Source organism: Pteronotus mesoamericanus, unplaced genomic scaffold, assembly GCF_021234165.1.
Source record: "Pteronotus mesoamericanus isolate MK-2021 breed Mesoamerican mustached bat unplaced genomic scaffold, CSHL_Meso_final contig_177, whole genome shotgun sequence".
In the NCBI taxonomy this organism is placed as follows: domain Eukaryota; kingdom Metazoa; phylum Chordata; class Mammalia; order Chiroptera; family Mormoopidae; genus Pteronotus; species Pteronotus mesoamericanus.
Genome location: NW_026555073.1, coordinates 3,445,079 through 3,472,284, shown reverse-complemented (window position 1 = coordinate 3,472,284; position 27,206 = coordinate 3,445,079). Strand labels below are relative to the sequence as shown.

At 37.4% G+C, this 27,206-nt stretch overlaps 1 protein-coding gene across 1 annotated transcript in view; it reads right to left on the bottom strand.

The window, feature by feature from the left end:
- POF1B (POF1B actin binding protein) overlaps positions 1-27,206 on the bottom strand; it is a 64,308-nt gene that overhangs the window by 11,797 nt on the left and 25,305 nt on the right. The window contains exons 5-10 of the mRNA XM_054566593.1: positions 25,652-25,834; positions 12,136-12,266; positions 8,142-8,169; positions 6,943-7,017; positions 1,244-1,336; positions 305-418 (exon numbers count right to left, since the gene is read on the bottom strand). Of these exons, the coding sequence (XP_054422568.1) occupies positions 305-418; positions 1,244-1,336; positions 6,943-7,017; positions 8,142-8,169; positions 12,136-12,266; positions 25,652-25,834 (624 nt within the window). The remainder of the gene's footprint in view (positions 1-304; positions 419-1,243; positions 1,337-6,942; positions 7,018-8,141; positions 8,170-12,135; positions 12,267-25,651; positions 25,835-27,206) is intronic.

Here is a 27,206-nt window from a genome sequence, read left to right as displayed (position 1 = left end):
GACATGTGAGTAGATTAAATCAATGAGTGAACTCAGGTTTTTAATATTTATGCGATTATTGTCACCCAACAGCACAGGTAATGTGGACTGTGTCAACTTACTATCTAAAATACCTAAGGTTATCTTTTTCTGAGAGGCTTTTCAGTCATTGGAAATATCAAAAACCACTCGATTCTCATATGAACAAATTGTTCCATCATATTTTAATTGCGTTTGGATTGTATCTCAGAACTCCAGTGTGCTAGTAATTATGCAGAGGAAAAGCCATCAATCTAGTTTATCATCAATGAAAATATCAAATTACCTGCTGCTGACGGTTATTTGCTCTCACCGATGCCAAGAGTTCTTCATATTCTTTTATCTGAGTTTCTTTGAAAACCAAGTCTTTTTCAAGTCTTAACTTGTCATTTTCCAGGGACTAAAACAAAATTATTCGTTATGACTCAGAATTACAGAAACTGGTTCAAAGTCACATAAAACAAAGACTCATTGAAAGGCTTAAATAAGCACCTTTCATTTGTAGTTGCTTAATAAACAGCACTTTTTAATTTAAGCAAAATATGGGATACAAAAGCATTGAGACTTTAAAAACTTGCACATTAAAAGAGACAACTTGATGTACTGACTAATTGAAAGTCCAATGAAGCAGAACCTTTTGAATGATTTTAACATTTTACCCCAGTCTACAAAGACTCCTTGTTAAGGTGGTGAATTTTCAAAGTAAAGTCTAAATGTGTTCATCAGAATCAAGAAAAAAAAGACTCCAACTCAAAAGTCCTCAAGGAGTTATTCATTGTATGAAAAATATTCTGAGTGTATCTAGCTGATGGCACCAAGAACAACAATTAAAAAAGAAAAGCTTAAATTCTTGGAGAAAGACATTTTCAAGTATTCAAAGAAATTCAAGATGTGTTCTATTATTACAGAAAAGGGGGAAATTCCCATTCAATGAGTCAGATTACGCATTCCAATTTTACAAGCTACTCCTGAGCTTTAAGGGGTGGATTACCTTACTTCCAAACTAATTAATAAGTGCATTCTCAAGTTTCTTTCTTTTTACACAGGACAGCTTTTCTCTGCTCTCAGCCTCAATTAACTGTTTCATGAAAGTAACCATGTCTAGGTTAAGGACAAAGTTGTGTTGTACTAAACTTTAAAAAGGTAGACTGAACGCCTTGATTTCTATGCTAGGAAGGTAGGAACCAGAAAGGCTTGGGAAAGAAAAAATTAAAATAAATGTTACTGTCAAGTCGTTTTGAAGATGCCGAAGTTCCTCTCGTATGTTGCTGAATGTGGAGAGCAGCAGCCGGAGAGATTTTTCAGACATCCCCCTCATCTGGAGGGAGAGAATGATTAATGGTTTATTTTCACTAACATTTCAAACGAAGCGATAGAAGTGATGGTGATCTTATTTTTCTGTTGCTACAAGCAAACTTATTGGCAGTTTCATTGTTGATATGGCAATATTACTAATAACATGCATAAGTAATTCAAGCAATTCTCCTGAAGAGATGGTAGCTATGCAATTAGGATAGAGTCTATTATTTTTTTTCATGATGAACTAATATCAGTTTCACAAGATAGAAATTTATCATCACATTCTCAAATTTACTTTTATTCTTTATTTAAAGTTTCAAAAAATGACACGGTCAACCTTCAAATAATAAAATGCACCTTCCTAAGTATGCTGCCAAATGCCTGGATTTTGCCTGAGATGAGAAGAAAATATACTAGTTAAGTTTAACCTTAAAGTATAGAAACATTTAAAACTTTAACCAAGTGGGATAAAAACACTTTTACTAAGTTAAACTACTTTCTTTAAAGAAAAACATATTTAAAGTCAATTGTAGTTTCTGGAAAGATGAAGTAGAAATACTTTTTCCTATTCCTCTTGCTAAGTTTAACTAAAAGTCCTGGGTGTTTGTGTATAAAAAACTTGGAAAGGTGAAAAGAAGGCAGTCTGGTAGGGAACACTGGGACCGGAAGTACAATACAGAAGTGAGTTCCTGGGATTTCTTTGTGCTTCATGTATCACAGATTGGTGTTGGGGAAATCAATAAGCCAGAAACACCAATCAATACAAATAACAAAAGTCCCCGGAAAAGCCTGCTCTTTGTGGGCAAAGGACCAAGAAAAGGGGAGCTTAGCGAGGTGGAGAACTTTTAGATAATAATCCCTCTTCTCCAGCTAAACGCCACGGGGGTGGGAGGGAATTCAACGGCTCTACTCCCACCAAAGCCATCAAGAGCCAGGAAGGAAGCCTAGACTTTCCCCCTCAACAGACCTTAACAAGGCGCACCAACACGAGTCACCAGGAAAAGGGAGGGTGGAAAGATGGGGCTTCCATCCCCACTGATCAAAACCGAGACCTCAGGCATTGCATTGTCTGTTGCGACTACGAAAGGACGCTGTGCTCTCTCACCTTATTTAGTAGTAACCAGATACTGCTCCACGTCCCCGCTAGGGGGATGTCGGTGGGTGCTTGGTGGCAAGTAAGGACTTCTATCACTGTCCAGTGGAGATGAGACCACCCCACTTGCAGCGCCAGTGAAGGCCAAGACGGGGAACAATATTGAGGCACCCCGTCCTATCTAAAGCAGGCCCTACAAAAGCCTCGGTAGAGAGCCACAGTGCTGACCTCTGCTCAGGAGGAACAAGAAGCTCTTCTGATAAACGTCAGCAAAGGTTAAGTGCGAAACTTGTTCTTCCACCCGCCTGCTCACAATAACAAACAGCGCCCGCACGCCCCCTTGGTGTCAGCATCAGGGGAGGCCTGCTGATAAAGAAGATTTGAAGATCCGGAGGCATAACACAATACTCAAAATGTCCAAGTTTCAATTTGAGTAATCACTGCCAAGAACCAGGAAACTCTCAACTTGCAACTGGGAAGTCTCCAAAAAGAAATAGAAGATATAAAGAATAAGTGCATGAAAATTTTAGAATTGAAAAGCTCTGTCCTGGCTGGGGTGGCTCAGGGGACTGAGTGCCGGCCTGCGAACCAAAGGGTTGCCGGTTCGATTCCCAGTCAGGGCACATGTCTGGGTTGCGGGCCAGGTCCCCAGTGGGGGAGGTGCGAGAGGCAACCATACATGGATGTTTCTTTCCCCCTCTTCCTCCTTTCCCCTCTGTCTAAAATAAATAAATACATACATACATACATACAATCTTTTAAAAAAGAAAAGAAAAGCTCAGTAACCAAAAACCAAAAATCTCACTGGATGGATTAAAAAACTGAATGGAAAGTATAGTGCAAAGAATTGGTGAACTTGAAAATAGGAAATAGAAAGTACTCCATCTGCACATCAGAGAGAAAATATATTGGAAAAAAATTAAACAGGGCCTGGGAGACCTGTGGGAGTATAAAACATATCTAACATTCATGCCACCAAAGGCCTAGAAAGAAGTAAGGGTGGAGCTGAAAAAGTACTTGAAAAAATGACTGAAAACTCCAAATTAGCAAAAATCATGAACATACGTATTCAAGACATAGAACAAAGTCCAAATATGATAAATCCAAAGAAATCCATGCCTAGATTAGTTAGTCAGATTTCTCAAAACTAAAGATAAAATTTTGAAAGCAGCAAGAGAAATCTTAAGTATTAGGCGTAACATTTCAAATTACAGCAGATTTCTTATCAGAAACCATAGAGGCCAGAAGAAAGTAACATACACATTGTAAATGCTGAAAAAAGAACTGTCAACTACAAATCCTGTATGTAATGAAAATATCCTTTAGGAATGGAGGGGAAATCACATTTTGAGATAAAGGAAAATAAAAAGAATCTCACTAAAACCTACCTTGAAAGAACAGCGTAAGAGAAACAGTGATACAAAGAGGAATTTGGAGCATCAGGAAGGAAGAAATAACATGTATATATTTATTATGTAATGTTATATTAATATTATAATATATTATCTATTAATTAAATAATATATCATTATAATTATATATAATTACATTGTATTATACTTGAAGATTATTATGCTAAGCAAAACAAGCAAGTCAGAGAAAGAAAAATACCATAAGGGCCTCATTTATATGTGGAATCTAATGAATAAAATACAGTGATGAACAAAATAGAAACAGAGGCGTGGACGCATGGAACAGACTGACGGCTGTCAGAGGGGTGGGGGAGGGGCGACAGGGTGAAAGATGATGACATAACGTATATGCATGACCCACGGACACAGACAACTATGAGATGAAGGCCGGGGTTGGGGGCTGGGTGGAGGTGGGCAAAAGGGAGGGCATCTGTAATATTGTCAACTCTCTCTCTCTCTCTCTCTATATATATATACACTCACACACACATATACACATATATATACACACACACGTATATACATATATATAAAGTAAAAGGTTGGAAAAATTATACTGTGCAAACTTTAATCAAAAGAAAACAGGCATGTTATATTTACATTAGATAAAAATGACTTCAGAACAAAGACGATTACCATTATCACATAATGATAAAAGCGTCAGTCCACCGAAAAGACATAGATAGCAATTATGAATGTTTATGAACCAAACAAGAAAGCTGCAAAATGTATGAAACAAAAACTGATAGACTGAAAAGAGAAATAGACACATCCCCCGTTACAACTGAAGGCTTCCACACCCCTCTCTCAGCAACTGATAGAACCACTTGGCAGAAAAGGAGCAAGAACATAGAAGAACTCAACAACGGCATCAAACAAAGGATCTAATCACCATTTATAAAAGACTCTATCCAACAACAGGTACACATTCCTTTCATGTGCCCATGTAACATATAGCAAGATAGGCCGTATCCTTTACCGTACAACAAAAGTTAACTATTTCAAAAGAATTGCCTTCATATGGAATATGTGCGCTCCACTCAGAGTGGAATCAAACTAGAAATTGATAATGGAAAGACAACAGGAAAATCTCTAAGCACTTGGAAACAAAACAGCACACTTAAAAATAATCCACTTCCACTTGGTAGGTTTTAGTGAGATTCTTTTTCTTTTCCTTTATCTCTAAGCAGAAATCTCAAGGGAGGTAAGTTACCAGAGGGAAGAGGGGGTGGGGGGAGGTAAACAGGGTAAATGGCGGGTAAATGGTGATGGAAGGAGACTTGGCTTGGGGTGGTGAACACCCAGTACAGTGTACAGATGACGTCTTATAGAATTGTACACCTGAAACCTATATAATTTTATTAACCAGTGTCACTCCAATACATTCAATAAATTAAAACGGTAAGAGGAATGCCTAGAACTGAAAGAAAATGAGAATACATATCATAATTGGAGGGACACAGCTAAAGCCATGACGAGAGGATATTTTAGTGCTTACGTTAGAAAACAGGAAAGGCCTTAAATCAATCTCACTTCCTATAGCAAGATACTGGACAAAGAAGAGCAAAATAAATCAAAAGTAAGCAAAGTAAATAAACACTGCAGACAAGAGCAAAAATCAGTGGCAGTGTAAACAGGACAACAGTAGAGGAGATCAATAAAACTAAAACCTAGTTCTTTGGGGAAAAAAATCAATAAGCATGATAAAGCTCCAGGAAGACTGACAAATAAAGTCAAGGAACATGAGTTGAGGACTCATGGACAATGGGTTGGGGACCGATTGTGGGAGTTGGAGTGGGGTGGGCGGGGCATGGGAGAGCAACAGGGAAAAAGGTGAGACAACTGTAACTGAACAAGAAAAATAAATAATTTTTTTAATGAGAAGACACAGATCACTAGTATTAGCAATTAAATAAGGGTTGGTAATACCGACCCTGCAGACATCAGAAGGATAGTAAAGGGATACTATGCACAACTACAGGCATCTAAATTTGACAATTGAGATGAAATGCACTATTTCCTTGACAATCACAAGCTACCACAACTCATCCAATAGGGTACAGATCATTTGAATAGACCTATAACTATTAAGGCATTGAATTTAGAATGTTAAAAAACTCCTGCCAAACAAAATATCCAGGTGCAGATATTTTCACTGAGGGATTCTACCAAATGTTTCAAAGAATTAATACCAAGTCTACGCAGTGCCTTCCAGAAAGTAGAAAAGGAAGAACCACATCTCATTTCATTCTATGAAGCAAGCATTATTATTCTGATAACGAAACCAAAGATAATACAAGAAAACTACAGACCAATGTCTCTCATGATCTTAGATGCAAAAATCCTTGGAAGAATTTTTTTTTGTACAAATAGGCCATGAATGCGCTTTGGATAAACATCCCACCTCCAGATATACTATCAAGGATGTCGCCAAGATTCATTCCCCATGCCACCGTCTCTTTATAACACAGACTGTGGGCCACTAAAAATAATAATCATTTAAGTTTTACAAATATGACACGAGGCCCAAAATTCAGATGATCACCAAAGATGTGAGAACAAATATCAAACGTAGAGATTGTCTTCACTAGACAAAACCAAATTATCTTCAGAATCCTTTCTTTGACACATGTATTTTTTTTTTTAGTCATAGTCCCACACTACCTATCTTAGTCTATCTCTCCCTTTATTATAGGAGAACTTCTCCGGTGGTCTCTAGCCTTCCTACATTTAGGAAAACAAGGTAGCAAGGCAAGACAAAGGAATAATTAATGAAAGACACTAAGGAATAATCAACAGCGGGGCAAGAGTAGGTTGACAGTTGTTCATATGGAAAAGAATACAATATTAATAAATAATATTACGAGAACGAATTCTGTGTTTCGCAGTCTCTCAACTGTGAACCTACCCTAATCCCATATTTCTAGAAGGCTTTCCTGAGTGCTAGTCATGTACGACTAGTGTTTGACGGTCTGACCAAACTGTAAGGCAATCAAAATCAAAATATAATCAACTCTTGCGAAAAATGATTTTTATTAGAAAATTTCTGTTCTTAGGGAAGCATCGTAACCTAGTGGTTTCTTAGGATTGCTCTCTCACCTGCTCTTGATCCCAACTCACCTGCAGAATATAGCGAATTTGCTGTTTCGTAAACTCTGACAATCCTTTAGGAATCAAAGATTCAATGTCTTCCAACTGTAAGAAAAGAGAGGCTTATCCATTAGTATTTTAATCCACAGACTTTTGTGCATCGGGCTTATTTTTACGGACATGAGAATATTATTTTACTTTTCAGGTAATAGTTGTTAAAAATTTCATTTCTAGGCTTATCGGTTCTTACTTTTAAAACATAGATTATACTACATTCACCTCAGAAAGAACCCTGAATTTCAGGCATTTTAGGGAAAAGTTTTGGGCAACCAATCATATGTTCCATTTCTATTTTTTTAAAAAGAGTAATTTAAAAACAAAAGAATGGCCTCTTAAATCCCATTAAACGCTTTATTTCAGTGTCTCTTTCAAAACCTCCCAGAAGTTTTGTTTTGTGGCAGATACGACATTTAAGAGGCTGATTTTAAACAATGAAAATTTGGGAAAATAAAATAATATTAAGAGTTTATTGAAAATTTACATAGAGCTGTGGTGATTTTTGCAAGATGATGTTGCTACAGCAGTTTAGAAGCTTCAATTGATTTTAAGTGAGAAGTTGAACTAAAGTCAATATTTTTAAAGGCAATTTAGGGCTTACTGAATAATTATAATAAATGCAATATGTCAATACATTGGAAACACATAAATATTAATTCAAAAATATTTTATTACATTGAAATCTGTTCTTTCTCTATTTGATGACTTATTCCATTTAAAGTAATTATTAACAAGCCTTGCATATATAATAGAATTAACACCTGAAAAAATACTTCAAGTTGCTGGCTCTTTGACATGGAACATACATGTTTTCAAAATACACTGAAACTGAATTTGCTATTTATTTAGCTAATGTAGATTTCCGTTTTATAAAACAGAGACTATATAGTCAATGAAATGTTAAATGTTCTAAATGTTTTGAATCATAAAGTGCCAACTGATACAATTTTTGGTGTGAGGGATTTAAGATTACTACTTTTACAGTCGTTACAAAGATATAAATGGCTATATCATTTCAAAAGCAAAATGATCATTATTTCTTGTTCTCAGTTTAATGAAGATAGCAAATGAAGCTGTGTTCCCAGTCTAATAAAGGCACCAAACTAAAATAATATTATTAGTGCAAATATCGGAATTTGCCTTGCTACCAAATATGTTTGAATTTAACTTACCTCATCTGTGGACTCAAGGTCCTGTTTGCTGCAAGAATGAAAAGAAAAAAAGACAACCTTAGGAAAATGTATGCATTGATCATTATAAATATTTATGTTCTATTTATTTTATCTCACTTTTTAATATATCATAATTTATAATCCAAATGAAAAAATTTCAATGTATAATCCAATTTATAATCCAAATGAAAAAATTGCAATAACTAAATGGCACTTACAAATATAAAGAAGATAATTTTCCTGTAGCTAGCTAGTCTGTTCCAAATAAACAATACCGAAATAACAAGCCAACAGAATATGCAGAATTGGTTAGTACCATCCGCTCACACCAGCCCTTCAGAGCCTGGCAATAAATGCTACCTGAGTGAATGTATAATGATAACAGTTGTTCTCTATTTACACCTTCCTTTGCTCCTCGCATTCCAATGCTGATTCCAGCTTCTCTATATAGTGTCATCAAGTTTTATCAAAAATCCAAACTTGCAAGACAGGACTGAGTAACTCATTCAGTCTATGCTACAGAACAATTAGCAGAGGCAAAGCTTCAAGGATATTTGAATGTTGGTATAGGAACAGACCTTAAGCAACATGACCAAAAGTTTAGTAGAATAATAGCACGCCCAGCATCAAAATGAGGGTTTGGCCATGAGGGTTGGAAGGCTCTTTTTGAAGCCATGTTTGGTAGGAAAACGCTGCAAGGGAATTGTTCGTGATTATATCATTTTGGCACTTGCTTCTTTAGGGTGAAACCTGGGAAGGATGCAGTTCTGGGGGGGGCGCAGTGGCTTTTATTTTTGCCTACTTGCTCCATCTGCACTTAGTGAAAGAATTGGGCCCAAAATGCATACAGTGAACACACTTCTCAAACAAAAAACCAGGACACATGTTCTGAAAGCAAGATAGAATACATTACACTACAATAAGACAGTCTTAGAAAATCATAGATCTGCAATCGTCATATCCTCAGTAAAACAGAAATGTGTTTTAGAGATATTAAGAGTACATTAGCTCCTACATTTCCCTTCTAAGTAACTGTTTATGAGCGATGCATTGCTTATTGAAATAAATGGGTCACTCAGTATGCAAAACCTGTTGCATGCATTCTTAAAAATGTACAAGGAGAGCTCAAGATTCCATTGCCCAAGACGTAACTGCATATGTCCAATCATATATGTATGTATGTATGTATGTATGTATGTATGTGGTATTTCCTGTGTCACCCAAAATAATAGAAATTGTTGGGAGGCCCTAGCAAAATAAAATGAAGTATCTTCTACTTATTTAATATTTTACTAAAGTACCTGCATGCATATATTGGAAGGTAAAACAAGTTAAAATATGACTCCCAATGCAGTTTTAGTAGTCTTGCATTACTGTTAACTGAAGTCATCACTGTATTAACAGGCCTTTTATGTTTAAAATTCCAATTCCAATGCCGACCGAATGTATATGTCCCTAGTCCCTTCCTTTTTTCTACAAATAAGAAAACAGTACAAAGAAACAAAACAAGAAACAGTCAACAGCTCTTAATGTTAGAATGTTAAACAGTATCCAGAATGGCCTCATGAAACAGCCTTCCTTAATTTTGACCCTGGAGCCCGCTCCAGGCTGAATTGCAACCTGGAATGAAAAGTGGAGACAAAAGAGGAGGGAGAGAGGGAGCAGAGCTGAGCGGGAGGTAGAGGTGGAAAGGTCAGCGTGGATTGCACCTCTATTCAGCGCTGAGGGGTGGAGGCTCCAATTACGCTGGGAGGAAAAAATAAATGGGCACTCACTTCATTCCCTCTCATCTCCTAAGAAGACGGAAATGTAATACACACACACACACACACACACACACACACACACACACACACACACAAAGAAAGAAGGGAAAGAGGGAAGGGATGACGAGCAGAAACACTGGCAGCTTCACGACCAGCAAAAACATTTAAACGCCACACTTTTGAGACCCTGTCCATTGTGGACTGTTCCATGTGGAGACGAACTTGAGCTTTTGTTTTTGGTATTTTTAGCTACTCTAGGAATGACATTGAAAGCTTTGCAGTGCTTAATTACACATTTAGGTCATCCATGTGGATTTATCCAAACCCCTAAATTAGAAGAAGTTATTTCAAAACCCCAGATTACACCTTTCCCTGGATGATTATTATGAAATAATCAAATTTTCCTTGATCAGCTACTTTGTCTATTTCTCTCTAGCATGAGGCAATACATTTAGAATATATTGGACTCTCATTCTGAAAACTTTCATTGAGTCGTGACTTTGTCAAGGCCACATGTTTTGAACTATATGCTCCTGATTTTACAAAGTGATACTTTGAGAGAGATATTCACAGGGCATTATGAATGCACGGAAGAGGAACATCGAGAGTGAAATCAGTATCTACGGAACACTGCAGAAAAGCTAAGTCACAGTGTCTAACTAAAGAGTACTCAGAAATGTTTGAATGCATCTCAAGCACTCAGAAGGTGTGTAATTTACCCTTTTGGAGTCTTCATATAAAACAGTCTAGGGTTATGGTGCAAATTAGATAATATAGAAAAAGCACAGTGTAGCACATAGTAGAAAATACATAACTGACTACTCAGAGTGCAGGAAGAGTTTAAGGTATTCAAACGGGTGAATCTGTGAAATAGTATTTTGGGTAATCAGAGAAGGTGTTGATTAGTATAAACAGTAATAAAGGCTTGGCTTTGAAAATGGGAGTGATGCATTTATAATGACTCCAATTCAAATAAATGACCGTCCTTTGCTATAACAGTGCGTAAGTGCATGGATGTAGCGGGACGGAAGGCATTCCTTCATACATTCAACAGATATTTATTGAGTCCCCACTAAACCAGTCACCAGGGAAACCAGGGTAAAGAAAAGAGCTTAATTCTAGGGGTGATGGGGGCTGGATACTGGATGGAGGAGAAAGTGATTTAAAAAAAAACAACCACCACCAATAAATAAAGCAGAGAGCTAAACTAATCCAGAACTGGGATTTCTCTAAGTGGGAAAGACAAAAAAATCCATAGGCAAGGAAGTTGAGAGTAATCATAAGGAAATGATTGCAGTCATGAATATAAAGCAATGAGTCAGGGAGAAAGGAGCTAATAAGTGGAGAAAAAAATGGAAAAAATGGAGAGGAAAAGAGATGCACAACAGATCAAAGATGTCTAAGAAATACTAGAATCTAGTTTGGGAGCCAGAAATAGAAAGAATTCTACTGACTTTCCCCTCCAGATTTTTATGAATTTGTGGAGCTCTCCCAGGTTTTGCCTGATAGATGACCACATATATGGGGTGGGGCAAAAGTAGGTTTACAATCATAAGTACGTGAAACATGAAGTTTATTCCTGTACTATTATTTATTAACTATTGCATTACTTTTCCTATGAACAACTGTAAACCTACTTTTGCCTCACCTAGTAGAATGTACTATGTAGTAGAAGACAACTTTGGGGATGTGTAACATACATATTTTATTTATAATCCTTTATAGATAATTATATAATTTATACTTGATACATCATATGCAATATATTATTAAAATAATATATAATGTTTATAATATACATTGAATGTATATTGAACTCTGGCCTTCATCTGTTGGGAACGCGTCAGTGAAAACAGTCATGTGCTGGCTTGTATCATAAGTGCAGCATCTTAAAATGAGTCATAGTATGTCATGTATCTTTTTTGAGTTCTTTCTCCAAGAGGCTGCATTTACCACCAAAATACAGTACAAAAGAAGGTGTACAGAATTCTTTCCCTGATTCTAACAGGGCTGGTGTGATCTCTTTGATGATTTTCATAAAGAACATTAACTCTTAAAATGAGACATTTGCTTATATCTGTTTACATAGCTGTGCTGTTTCTCCACTGAAAGCACTAGAGTTTTGCTGTCAACCAGAAACTTCTCTAAAAATGGTCTGTTAAAAATACTAGATTATCACCCAATGTTTGATAGCTACGCTGTCAAGGCAAATGAGATATTTACCATACCTTCCTCCAATTCTCTGCAAATGTTCTAATAGGCAGTGATACAGATCTGTATTTTTGCGGCTTAGATCGGCAAGTAACTCTCCAAAATATTTGGGGTCCAATTTTTCAGGGCCATCATCCTGAATTACCACCTGAAGAAAACATCAACCTCAATTAGAAACGATATCAAGTGTTTCTAAATGCACAGATGTTTTTGATATAAAATGGAAAAAGTGAAATAACCAGTTAATACAAGTAACTCGTTACAAAGTCATCACATAAATCAAGCTACTGAACTTTTTTGCCTTTGGGTATACATTTTGTTCAATATACAAGGAATTTAAAGGAAAAGCAACATTGGAATGACATTTTTTATTTCATTTCACACAAGTCTAAGTGACCTAAAAATGCAAACTTGGATAATTGATATAAGAATTCTGATATATAGATGCTTAAATAAAATAGTAAAACAAGTAAATCAAAATGTCTGAATTGCCCATTATCACCACATGGCTTACCCATCTGTCCCATTTTGGAAAAGAAAATGTGAGTCATTCAAATTATACTGAGTATAGAAGAATTAATTTCACTGGGACTTGCCTCTTTTCAGTGAAAGTCAGCTTGATTTATTAGCATATCTTAAAGTTACAATAAATAAACCTTCAATGCCATGTATTTGTATGTATTTCTTGTTGGACGCCATCCATTTATTACTTGGGCTGAATATCCAATCCATCAGATATTGGAAAGAGTAGCTCAGGGCTAACTATAGAAAATTCTTATACCCCAGAGACTTCTGAAATCCTAAACACAAATTACTACAAATAGTGTCCTAAATAAGACCTGTTCTAGTCACTTCATATCCTTTGGTACCAGTCTTTTCAGCGTTGTTATCCACCTTGCCTCCCATGCCCAAGGTTAATCAATTAGGTTGCGTTTCATACTACCTTTGATAGTGCATGTGGGGCAAAGATGCCCTATAAACACACATATTCCTAAGCATGTGTGTGATAAATGAACTTCAATTTTTTTTATTTTTTATTGCATTTATTTGGGGGAGACCTTGGTTCATAAAATTGTATAGGTCTTAGGTGTACAAGTCTATGTACATCATCTGTATATTACATTGTGTGCTCTCAACCCCAAGTCAAGTCTCCTTCCGTCACCATGTGCCCCCCTTTGCCCTCTTCCATCTGCTCCCAATCCCCATTTCCCTCTGGTCATCATCATACTGTCGTCTATGCCTATGAGGTGCTGTTTGTTTGTTTTTTCTCTTAATCCTTTCCCCATTTTCACATAGCTCCCCAAACCTCTCCCATCTGAGGGCTATCAGTCTGTTCTCTGCATCTGAGTCACTTTCTATTTCGTTTGGTAGTTTATTTTCTCCATTAGATTCTACATATAAATGAAATCCTGTGGTATTTGTAAAGATAGTCCATTCAATAAACGGTGTTGGGAAAATTGCACAAATACGTGCAAAAAATGAAGTTAGACCACCCTCTTACACTACACACAAGAATAACTCAAAATGGATTAAAGAATTAAATGTACAACTTAAAACCATAAAACTTTGAGAAGTAAACACAGGCAGTAAAATCTCAAACATTTCCCTTAGTAATATTTTTTCTGATATATCTCCTCAGGCAAGGGAAACAAAAGGAAAAAATAAACAAATGGGACCACATCAAACTAAAAAGTTTTGCACAGCAAAGGAACCCATCAACAATATGAAAAGACAACCCATTGTATGGAAGAAGATAATTACTGTCTAAAATTTATAAAGAACTCATACAACTCAACATCAAAAGAGCCCAAGCAACCAAATTAAAAATGGGCAAACCTGAATAGGTACTTCTCCTTAAAGGACATACAGAGGGCCAATGCTCAGTGTCCCTAATCATCAGAAAAATGCAAATTAAAACCACAATGAGATATCATCACCTCACACCTGTCAAAATGACTGTCATCAGTAAAGTAACAAATTGCAGGTGCTGGCGAGGATGCTGACTTCAAGTTTGACCAATGATACTTCCTTTTAAACCTGTCCTTTGGATGCAGACCCTAAAAACTCACGCATGCTGAGGCAAGTGAAAGGACTGCAAAGTAAGCAAAGATGAGCTTTTTAAAAATTTTTAGTTTTAGACAGGTGTAGAGAGGGGGGAAACACAGGGAGAGAAACATCCACGTGTGGCTGCCTATCGCACACCCTCTACTGGGGACCTGGCCAGCAAACCAGGAATATGCCCTGACTGGGAATCAAACCAGCGACCCTTTGGTTCTCAGGCTGGCATTCAATCCACTGACCCACACTACGTAGGCTCAAAGATGAGCTTTGATAATTATAACCCATTCAAAAATATAGTTAAATAGAAAAAAACCACACTCAAAATACAGTATACTATCATGTTTTTATTACTATATACACTTTTCACATTTTCAAAAGTCTGAATGCATCACAATGTTACTTTGTCCCTGTACCCTTTCAAGTTGCTTTCTTAGAGAAGTAACTATTACTTCCCAGAGTAGTCTTCTAACTAAAATCCTAAGTAGATAGATAAACTAGTAGAGTAAATATCATCACACAGCATATTTAAATGCCATAGTATTAACAAGTTGTTTGTATTCAATATAAAATCTTTAAATGCTTACATGAATATAGTAACATATTCTATTTCCTATCATGTTCTCTGTTCCAGCAATAGTAACTTTCACTTTCCTGGGCATACACCATGTTATTCTAGCCTCTAGTCTTTACTCGCATTTTCGCTGCTTCAGATACCCTTTAATTCTTGCTGTCTGTCTAAATCTTACCCATTCTTGGAAATCCATCTCAAGATCTACTACCACCATGAAAACTGAAACTATGCTAGCCAACAAGCTAATTCAATTTAGCTTTTTGTGCTCAATTATCTCGGATATTTTTCATATTATTTTACATAAGTAAATCTTGTTCTCTCAGCACCCTCTCCCTACTTAAAAGAAATAAATTTAACAGTAAAAGAATGAATCATACAAAGTCTGTCCAGAAAAAGTCCAGCCATTGTTAATATAATAACAGTTTGCACGGCATTGATGTCACCTGGCAGCCAAGGCAAGTGGGCTGGAATGCGCATGTGTGAACAATGACGACTTCACTGTACTAGTCAGTGGGGGTGGTAGACGCTGTTGAGTGAGCATGTGGACTGTGTGCCCGTCGCATTCAAAATGACTGAGGAGAGCACCAAATCAAATCTGCATCAAATTTTGCATTAAGTTTGAATATTCCTCTGCAGAAACCATTCCAATGATTCAGAAGTCTCTTTGGGATGACTTCATGAGTGCAGTGCAAATAAAAGTGTGGCACAAATGCTTCAAAGATGGTCGAGAATCTGTTGAAAGTGATTCACATTCTGGAAGGCCTGCTACAAGCAGAGCACCTCAGAACATTGAACGTGTATGGGCTGCAATCAACTAAGATCGGCGACTGACAGTGCGAGACCTAGAAGCTGATCTGGGGATTCCAAAAACTATTGTGCCTGAGATTTTGATGCAGGATCTTGGCATGAAACATATTGTGACAAAATTTGTCCCATGGCCTCTGCTACCAGAAGAAAAGGAACAGTGTGCTGCAGTTGCTCATGCCTTGATTCAAAGCGCTACCAACAAACCAGATTTCCTCAAGGTCATAACTGGAGATGAATTGTGGATCTACCGCTATGATCTGGAAAGAAGGCCAGGTTGTCCCAATGGAAGTTGCCTGGCTCTCCACACCCACAGAAGGTGCAGCAAAGTCACAGCAAGACCAAGGCCATGTTAACTGTGGTTTTTGAGTGGGAAGGTGCCATCCAGCACGAGCACACCCATCCAGGTCAAACAATTAGTAAGAGGTACTACCTCAATGTTCTTCGTTGGTTGAGAGATGCAATATGATGAAAATGGCCACAGCTACGGGCAACTGGTGATTGGCAGCTTCATCACAACCATGTGCCTGTTCATGCATCACGTCTCATGCAGAGTTTTTTTGCAAAACATCAAATCCCCCAGGGGACTCAGCCCCCCTACAGCCCAGATTGGGCGCCCCGTGACTTCTGGCTTTTCCCAAAACTTAAATCACCTTTGAAAGGGAAGAGATGTCAGACTGTCGATGAGATTCAGGAAAATACAACAGGGCAGCAGAAGGCAACTGGGAGAACTGTGTGAGGCCCCAAGGTGCCGACTTGGAAGGGGACGGAGGTGCCATTGTCCTATGGACAATGTTTCTTGTCTCTTGTATCTTCTTCAATAAACGCCTCTATCTCTCCTACTGCATGGCTGGATACTTTCTGTACAGGCTCATACTTTTTGTTATACCCCATAGTATGTAGTACAATATTGATCAAACATGCTATAGTTGCACCTTAAGTACTTGTTAAATTGAAAGAAGCCAACTCCCTGGTTAGATGTGACCTCAAATGCCGACTGATTTTGGAAATAGCTTTTTTTATGTTTTGTTTTTTACAGATTTCTCTCTTAAAGCAGCTAACCAAGAATGATGAAGCAAGCCGAAAAGAGCACAGGCAACACTTCCCTAAGGATATCACTTCCCTTAAACCCATTTCCCTAAGTGCAGAAAAGTGTAATTACAGGAATGAACCTGAACTCCTAGTAGAGAAGGAGACTGACATTTGAGCTCTACCTAGATTTCTAGAAGGTGGCAATCAGATCTTCAGTGACAGACCCCTTTCAGGAAACAAAGGTCAAATTAAGCAAATATGTATTCAGAATAATCATGAATACTTTTGATTTCACATTTCACTCATGCATTTCTCCCTTATGGAACATCTACATATTCACCAAAATGGGACTGGTCTCAAAACACGGTTCCAAATATGATTTTAAAAATCAACATTAACTGCCAGTCTGCTGTCTGTGTCTCTGAGTCTCTTGCAATTTTGCTTGGTGGTTGCCAAGAGCAGAGGGGTTGGGGGAATGGGTAAAAGAGGTGAACAGATTAAGAAGTACAGACTGGCAGTTACAGAATAGTCACAGGGATGCAAAGTACAGCCCAGAGAACATAGGAATATTCTGAGAAATATGGAGCCGGGCGAGTACTGGAAATATTGGGGGCGCACTTTGTGAAGTATATGATTGTCTAACCAACCAGCAGGCTGTACAAATGAAACTAATACAAAATAGTATTGAAAGTAATAAACTGTAATTGAAAAAATGTTTTAAAATCAAGCTGAAGTGGATGGAAGGAAATCTAGCTGTCATGTCAATAGCACTGCATTGCTTTTCTAGGTTATTTCACGGCTGTAGCTGGCCAGGTAGGTCCTGCTTTCCTGCCTCACTTCTTTATGAAGTTTCCCAGCTAGGAGACAGCATTTATTTAGCCAAGCGTATTCAAGTACTGGGCTCCCCTGTTAGACTCTCCAAACAACTAGTTTGATATGTTTAGCATTTTTGCACATTTTTTTCTCATAGCTGATTATAATCCCTTCATCATATGATGAAAATTATGGTGGTTTTTTTTTTTACCTTCAAGTTTGATTCATTTGCCATAGTACTTTCATAGTTTCAAATTGTTGTGAAATCTTTATTTTTTATTTTTGCACAAATGCCATTACTAAAATGTTTTTTTCTCGCGTGATTTCTTTGTGGTAGGATCTTTAGGTACCCAAATAAAGAATCACGGAATCCAGGATAAGGAATGATTAAATTAACATCGTGTCTGTTTTCATAGCTAGAAAGAAGTGTTAAAACTTACTAAAGGTAAGTGATTTTATTTTGAGAAATTATATAATAACTAATATTTATTAATCTCTATGTGCCAGGCATTGAGCTACAAATTTTACATAAAGATTAAATGAAGTAATTCTGTCTTGTAACTGCTCACATATTGCCTCCTCAAATGACCTCTTCTGTTTGTTTTCTTAGTTATTTTGGAAGCACACTGTTCCTAACGGTATTAGTTTGGAGGTTAGTTGTTTGGTTTTCTTAGTTTGCAATCATCCTAAGTGTGCCTGAAGTTCAGATAATAAATTTTAACCAGCTAGAGAAAAAGTAAGAGCATGAGAACCGAAGAATTGCTTATTTTAGCAAAAGAGATGTCAAGGCGGAAAAGCAGGAAACAAAATTTCACTCCTTTGTGTGTATATTCATTCTTTGTTTTATACAATGTATAATTTACAATAACGTTCAAGTAACACTCAGTAATAATCCAAACCCAGTGGGCTCAAAAGTCAGCTTCTCACCTACTTGTAAGTCTTTGACAAGACTATGCTCAGCAATAAGATGACATTTCCTAACCATAAACTGTGATGTGCCGGTTAGCGATATTTTCCATTTACTAAATCATGGGTTTTTAGAGCTTCTTACTTTTATTCTGTTTGTGGGTGTGTTTTAAGATCTCTTTTAGAGTTGGCTCAACACAATGCCCTCATTGCCTTGAAAAACGCAGTAGAGGGAACCTTCCAAGACAACATGAGTTTTGGGTCAGAATAATAGTGGCTCTTATGGATGGAGGTTTCCTCTCTGTGACTATATGGAGTTGATAGGACACTTGAGATATACACATACCCCATGTCTATTGTTTTTTACCTGATGAATGAAAGCTATTTTGAGTGTCAGTCTTGAATAATAGCTTTAGCTTTTTATATATAAACAGGGCAGAGATACACAAAATGTGATATTTCTCAAAAAATATTAAAGAGCCTTCAGTGTGGCTCAACTGGTTGGAGCTTTGACCTCCTGTAAACTGAGAATTGTGGGTTTGATTCCAGGCCAGGCCAGATACGTAGGTTGTAGGTTTGATTCCCAGTCGGAGTTCATACAGGAGGCAACCAATCAATGTTTTTCTGGTACATCGATGTGTCTCTCTCTGTCTCTTTCCCTCCCACCTTACCCTCTCTCTAAAATCAGTGGGTGTGTCCTTGGGTGAGAATGGGAAAAAGTATGTTAAAGATGCTTGAGCGTGCATCAATCAAGTAATTTAATTAGATTACTATTTGACTATAATAATGGGCCGAGCAGTCCAATACCTTGTCTCTGATTGCAGGTAAACACACACACACACACACAACTTTGATTAGAACTGCTGCCATAAACCCAAGGGAAGGCAACAATGCTTAGGTGGGAAAGCAGAGGTAAATTAGTGATCATTTCTCAGAATATTTGTAGTAAGTAATTTCTTTGTAAAAGGAAAACATGGGTCACACCTCATTACTGCCTTGGAAGTTCGTGTCTTGGTTTCAGTTTGGGATATCGTTCCTTATTTGTGGTCTATGAGATTCCAGGGGTGGGATTTGCTTGCTACAATCAACATTATATTAACTTCGATATTCTAAGACGATATTTTTGACCAACCATATTTACAGAGTTCAATGCAACGGTAGTGATTATAGAACCCTGCAGACAGTCAGCACACAATAGCTATGGATTTTGGCTGAGCTATCTATATTTTCTTGCCTGCTCCATCCCCTGAAATTTAATGGCACACATTTGTGAGAAATGTTGCTCAGGACCAGCGACAGTTTGTGAGCAAGGTACAGTCACAACCCAGCAGTACAGGGCGTTGGCGTAATTAAATTTATTCCCACTAGGTAACTGGCTTAAGTGTGTGCTTTTTCACCTGTTTAGAAGCGTTGCTTAGCAAATTATCAAGGGCTTAAAATGCCATGTTATATAAAATGGATTATACATAAATGCCTAACCGTCTAAAAGGGCATGAACGTGTTAAGAAACAAAGTTTACTCTGCCTAGACCTTAGTGGGTGGTAACTTTTTGCTATGTGAAAACGAAACCATCACTATTAATCAAAGGTCATAATGTCATGGTAACATGTTTAGACAGTAAGGTTACTGCTTCCTTTAGTTTGCTTTGACTTGGGACATTTAATAGCTATTAGGCTGATTGAAACCACAGTTAATCTAGTGCGCGTTAATCCCTGGGAAATTAAATGCATTTCAGGTGCAATGTCATTTGGCTAATGGGGGGAAAAAAAAAAGAAAAACAGTGCCCTATTTTGTACCACAAGAAAGAATCTTAGTAAGAAAAAAATGTCAGAATTTCAGGTTCTGAAAATTCTTACTTCTCTTTTAATCTTCATAGATATTTTAGTACCAAAAAAAGTTGTATTATACAGTGCCTGGTACATAGATTTTCAATAAATGTTGCCACTGAATTGAATGTACTGACAACAGTCACAATTCTAAGATGAAAACTTACCCGTAACAACAGTTCTGTTCTTGAAATAAAGGCTTAATTTAATTTTCTCTGTGTGTAAACCTAGACAGCAAAGCACTGCAGGGAAAAAAAGAGTGGAAATTGGAGCCAGAAGCGCAGCTCCCACTTTCTAATTGTAGATTAAGTATATTGTTTCACCTCTCTGAAGTGCAGTCTCCTCAACTGTAAAATGTAGGTAATTTAGTACCTACATCCTAAAGTCGCGGGAGGTATCTCTGTCGCATTTTGTTCTGGTAAAATGTTAAACCGTCATATAAATAATGGTTAAACTTAAGGCATAAGGACAATTGTCAGCTGGAATAATGATAGAGGGATATTTAAAAGATTGGTACAAAGTCTATGAAGGCTGAAGATGTATTAGAAATGGCAAAAAAAAGTGTGGATAATGAGAACCAAGGGGACAGAGTATGGGAAATATCACTGATGTGAGTGGTGAAATTCTCATAGGTAATTGTAGGTCAGGGGTCTACCGGAAGTGAAGAAGATTGTAAGCCTGCCAATGAAAGTGTGGAAGGATGGAGCGAGGGACTCGAAGGTCAGTAGAGAGTGGTAATACAAGCCACGAGGGGTTGTGGATACGGGCTGCTGGGTTTTAAAGAGAGAAGACGATCCACCAAACCCAGAACACTTAACCGTATAAAATTGCATTGAGAAAAGAATTAGCAATAGACACCTGGAACACAAAACCAAAAAAAAAGAAGCTACTAATACCAGCAAAAATAGTCATACTAATCAAAGAAGCAAAATAGTATGCAAACTGGCTCAGCAAGAAATAATATTTTCATGGCAATAGTAATACAAACAGTGCATACTAATTTAGCCAAAAATGGGGATTTACAGAATTAAATTCTATATACCAGAATTATCGAGTGATACTATACAACATCCATAAATCAAGAAATAGCAGCATAAGTATGTGCATACTATTTAGCTATGTGGATGTAAACAGCAGAAAAAAAAAAGCTAAGAGTTGGAAATCACTCCCTCTGAAGAGGCTTGGAACAGGGAATTCCTATTTCTCATATACCTTTTGGTATTTGACCTTTTTAGCTCTATACATGCATACTTTTAATTCATAAAAATAAAAACTAATTTTTAAAGAGCTAATACATAATAATTCTTGTTTGCCACAAAACAAGAGTTCAAAAGGGCACCGGGGCAGGAGGGAGTGGGAAAGAAATAAGGGCGGTGTTGGGAAATCACGGGCCCAAAAAAGATATGAATTCAATTCTTGGAAGGATGAGCAGGGGGCAGAGGTCGGTACAAAAGGCACTCATTTGCAGTAATTGGGGTGAAGAAAGCAATAAATACAGAGAGGGACATGAGCCACGTGTTAACAAGTAAGGGAATAGGCGGAACTGCTGAGTTTATTGAGTTAAGCAGCCCAGAGATTCCACCATTAGTGAAGGACTTATGTTAAATAAATTTCGTGGCAAGCTTCCTGGATACTTGCCAGAAAAAACAGTTGACGCCGAGCACTGTGCTGTCTTGATGTCGACAACAATGGAATTTCCAAATGAAAAAGCATCGCAAGTTGGAGTATTTTCGTTAGGCAATAGCACTATCCAAGTAAGCAAGGCTGTTCTCTTTAAATCTTCCCGTGACTCCCAAAGGTCTCGTGGAAGCCTCAAGCCAAGTGGAAAAGAGTTGCACATACGATAGACATCATTATTTGTCTTTCTTGTAAACCCTGCCTGTATGACAATTTGTCAAATCAGTTCAGCTGAGGTTTTGCTGCCTTATTATTGCCACCCCAGTTATACTTTAACTCTCAACACAAACTACAAATGGGCCAACCTTTAGTTTTAAAAGAGCCTAACTTAATTCTGCTCTATTACTCTTTAAAGAGACTCTTCCGCTGCGTGGAAGAGACATGTAAACACCAAGGCGCCTAGGTGGGAGAACTCACTTGCTACCGGCCTTTGTCCACGGGATCTGCACAGCCAGGCGGCTCCATCTCCACTCTGACAGAGAACGGTCCCAATGCCATGAAACTCACACATGGGGAATTATGAACTCTAAGCTTCACAGGGCACTGTTCTATTTTCAGCCGTACTTCAACTTTACCATCAAAAAATACTGGAAAAACTGGAAAAATCGATACAAAAAGCCTCCAGCATTTAAAAGATCTCAAACTGAAGTACGAATAAGAAAGCAGAAAATAATTTAATAGTTACCCAACTCTACCGTTTTTGAAGTATACACTACCTGGTCTGGTCAAATATATTATTAGTTGTACTGACCTAATGCAAGAATATAGCATCGCCTTTGCCACTGGACAAGATTCTTAATCTGATGTTATTATTTTTTTAAAAGATTTTATTTATTTATTTATTTTTAGAGAGAGGGGAAGGGAAGCAGAGAGGGAGAGTAACATCCATGTGTGGTTACCTCTCGAGCGCCCCCTTCTGGGGACCTGGTTCACAACCCAGGCCTCTGTCCTGACTGGGAATCAAACCAGCGACCCTTTGGTTCGCAGAACGGTGCTCAGTCCACTGAGCCACATGAACCAGGGCTCTTAATCCTATGATATTATTCCTATGTCTGATAATTGTCCCTCACTCCTTTCCTACTGTTATTATTCTAGTTTAAGTTTTACACTTAGACTACTGAAATAGCTCCTACTAATCTCTCTGTAAATCCTTCTCTATGGTATTTTTCATGTTGTGAACTTTATACTTTATGAAGCACTTTCAACATACATCTTCACTGAGTCTTTACATCAATCCTGTGACGTACACATGACTGCAAACATTTTATGGATGAGGGTGTTTCTGAGAAATTTAGTATTTAAGAACACACAGCTTGCAAGGGACAGAACTGGAAACAGAATCCAGGTTCCTGCCCTGAAGCTGGTCCACTTTCTGTTATATCGCCAATATGTCCCCACTAGTGGACTCTTAAACTAGTGCTCTATTTATATTTACACCACTGATCAAGGACTCTCCACATTAGTGACTCAACTCAATCAGCTCTAAAGTTCAGCTACCTATGTAGACCCTTGGCTCCACCACATACTAGCTGTGCAAGGCCTTGCAAGTAACTTAACCTCTCTAACTTTTAGTTTCCTTCTTTTTTTTATTGTTGTTCAATTATAGTTGTCCGCATTTTCTCGCCATTACTCTCCCCCACCCCGCCCCGCCCCCCCCACCCCCCCCATTCAATCTTCCCCCCACTCCCCTGCTTGTCCTTGTCCATGGGTCCTTTATGCATGTTCCTTGACTTAGCCCTTCCCCTTCTTTCCCCCATTCTTCCTGCCCCCTCTGGTCACCGTCAGTTTGTTCCTTATCTCCGCGTCTCTGGTTCTATTTTGCTCATTTGTTTATTTTGTTAATTAGGTTCCCCTTCAGGTCCTTATGGTAGTTTCCTTCTCTGAACACTAAGGGTAACATTGACACCTTCTTCATCTGATCGCTGTGAGAAGAAAATGAATCAATATTCCAGCCTATCTTGTACAAAGCTGCTAGGATTAACCTCCTGAAGCTCACCTATCAGTGTTTTCCTACTTAATAACCTTCACTCACTCTCCATTGCCTACCAAACAAAGGTCAAAATTTTAAACTTAACATTTGGATCTCATAATCTACTACTCCTCATTCTATGTCTTCCTTACAAAGCAAACCACTAACTGAAAACATACTCCTCAAGCCCAAAATGTAAATACCCAAACCTACAACCTTTTTCATGTAATTCCCTCTTTGGATGTCAGCTCTATGGCACACCATAAGACCACATAGAAAAATCTGCTCACTCTTCAAAGTCCAGTTCAATTCCTGCCTCCTCAACAAAGCTTTCCTTGACCTCCCAGCTGAAATTAATTTCTTCTTTCTTCTGTTGCCAAAGTACATTGCCTGTTCCTCTTTTATGACAGACAGTACTTTGCTTTGTATTTTGTTTTATGTGTTTGCCACTTTCCCATTAGACGGTGAACACCTATATGAAATGCGACAATGTTTTTTACCTGCTTCTGTATTGTTGGTAGCACCTTGCATGAAGGTTTAATGTTTCTCAGTGGTAGTTTCTCAATGGTAATTACTACTAAAAACTAATAATTACCATTTGTTAAGTACTTACCAATGGCACTCAACTATGGTAAATACTTAACATACAATATACAATTTATTCTTAGAATAATCTGTAAGAAATGGATGATGACTCTTTATTTTATAATGAGGAAACTGAAGCAAAGTATTAGATTGAACTGTATGATATGGTTGCTATTTGACCAGCTTTGACCCGTAAAATGGCAATTTCAAATGAATTAACCTAATAAGATGCTTTATAATGATTATTATTAATTCATTCAATGTAAGAAATTCAACACCATCTGGACCCTGTCTGACAGTAATTCTAAAGGTCAGTATTTCCATACACGATATTCAGAAAAGATCATTTTAGGCCTTTTTAGATGAGAAAAATGTGGATTTTCACATTATTTGTGACTAAATTATTTTTGACTAATATGGCTAAAATGCATATTTCAGATTCAAAGTCATTAGAACTAATCTCATGTATATTTAATATAAAACAATCAAATTTGTATGCAGACAGGCTCCTTTGTTTATTTTTTCTTATCCTTTTCCTTTTGTGTTTTAGTAAGAGTTGCCTATGAAAGGGTCAATATGAGCAAGTTATTGTTACTGCAAAAACCAAATGATGTTGATTCCCCATTGTTCCAGTTATTATTGTTAGTTTTACGAATATACAAGAGAATCTTTTTTTCCTTTAACACTTGTATAACAGACACTTACAAGGTTCCAAAGTCTTCAGAACAGAAATTAGTCACTGACAATTTTATCCCAAGAGATTACTCCTTAGCAACTAAATTTTAGTTTCTATTTTGTGGATGTAACATACAATAAACTGTATGCATATTCTAACTTGACTTAATATACCATATTTTCAAAGAAGTCATATAGGAAGTAATCGCCAGCCCATGAAGTATGGCCAGTACAATCAGCTTCGATAATATCATTTGCAGTTCATTGTTCATGTAAGCACCACACCTCGTGAAATTATTGAATATTTTTTAAAAACATTGAATGTTGACAGCCATTAGGCCCAATTTAAAACTGAGGATCAGCTAGAAATTAGGTATTCATTCATCAATTCATGATTTCCTTCATAGATTTAAGGTCCTAGTAGACCTGAATTATTTTGTCTTCCGAGAGGAAGGGGAAATTTAGTTTTAAAAATGCTACCATGAAATAAAAAGAGCAGCGCTAGAACTCTTCACTCTATTGAGGACAATTTAATATGGATACTTGTACAATGGAGCGAGAAGGCTTTAAGAGCGCCCTTTCAATTCTGTAAGGTACCAGCCGATCGATCTTACCTGCTCATGTATATGGCTTGATTCCCCGTGGCACAGGTCACTTCCAATGCTTGTGGAGATGGAGTCGCTTCCCGTGAGGGTTTGCATTTGCTGGCTAGAGTGGGACTGTTGGCAGAGGGGAGAGTGGATGACCTGGGGCTGCTGGATAATGTGATGATGGCAGTGGACCTGCGGATGGCACTCCTGAAACACACACGCAGGCGGAAGTGACCGATCAAGAATAACCCAACCGACATTGTCTTTAAAATGTTAATGTATTCTTTCTTTTTTTTTTTAATTAATTAATTTATTTTTCCCACTACATTTGTCTCTGCCCACCCCCCCCAGAATCTATTCTTTCCCAAGGTAATTCAAGCCTTAGGATTTGTAGCGTTACTAAGTGCTCTATGAAGTATTTCTTTTTACTTGCTTTTATGGATTTTCAACTTCTAGTGAGTTTATTAGGGTGACATTGGTTCATAAAGTTATGTAGGTTTAAAGAAGACCATTCTATAATACATCTGTATATTGTGCTGTGTGTTCACTACCCAGAATCAAGTCTCCTTCTATCAAGATATAGCCCCTCTTCACCCTCATCTACCTCCCTCACCCCCCTTTCCCTCTGGCAATCACTGTAGTATTTTTCACCCAGTTCCCCAACCCCCTCTCCTGTGACTGCTGTTCAGTCTGTTCTCTGTATCTATGGGTCTGTTTCTAGTTTGCTTGTTTATTTTGATCAATTTGAAATTATTCCATTGGGAGAAATTTGATTTGTATTTGATCAGGTGGATGTGACCATCCAAGTACTTAACTCAGTTGGCCAGGGATTTGCATGTTCTGATTAAATTAATATTCTACTTACAGTTATCACTAAAACTATCATGAATATTAATATTAAATCATCTTTCTTCAGCATCTAATTGCATAATAATACTATAATATTAAAGTACTAAAGCTGTAGATGAGTATAAAATTAGAAAATAATATAACGTATGATTTTCAATGTCAGGAATCACAGTGGGGGCGGGCAGTTCTTACACTTATGGAAATCAAGCATGTATTAAGAAAAAATATTCAAAAACAGTGACTGAATCTTCAGATCCAGAAACTATGGATTTTAAATCTGACTTTATGACTTACTGTGTGATCTTGGGAAACTGTATATGCAAGCTTTCTCCTTTTAAAAAGTGGAAATAGTATGTGTCACATTGGGTTGCTTTGAGCAGTAAATGAACTGCTCGATGATTATCTTAAAATGACACAACTAATTGGTTGGAAAATTGGAACTGGAACTCCTGATTTCGAGATCACAGTTCTTTCGGAACATTCAGATGAATTTGCACTGTGCTTAGAATATTCTGGTGGGCAGGGCCAGGGAGAACAAGGGGAAAAGTGGGGGCAACTGTAATAGAACAACAACAAAAAATTAAGAAATATATATCCCCAAAGCAACACGAAAACAATATTCTGGAACTTTTTTAAAACTAAACCTTTGCTATCTGCTTGTTCATTTGGCATGGTGTTTTTCTTTTTCCTCATAAGTACAGAGCACGGAATAAGAAGAGATCTCTGATTG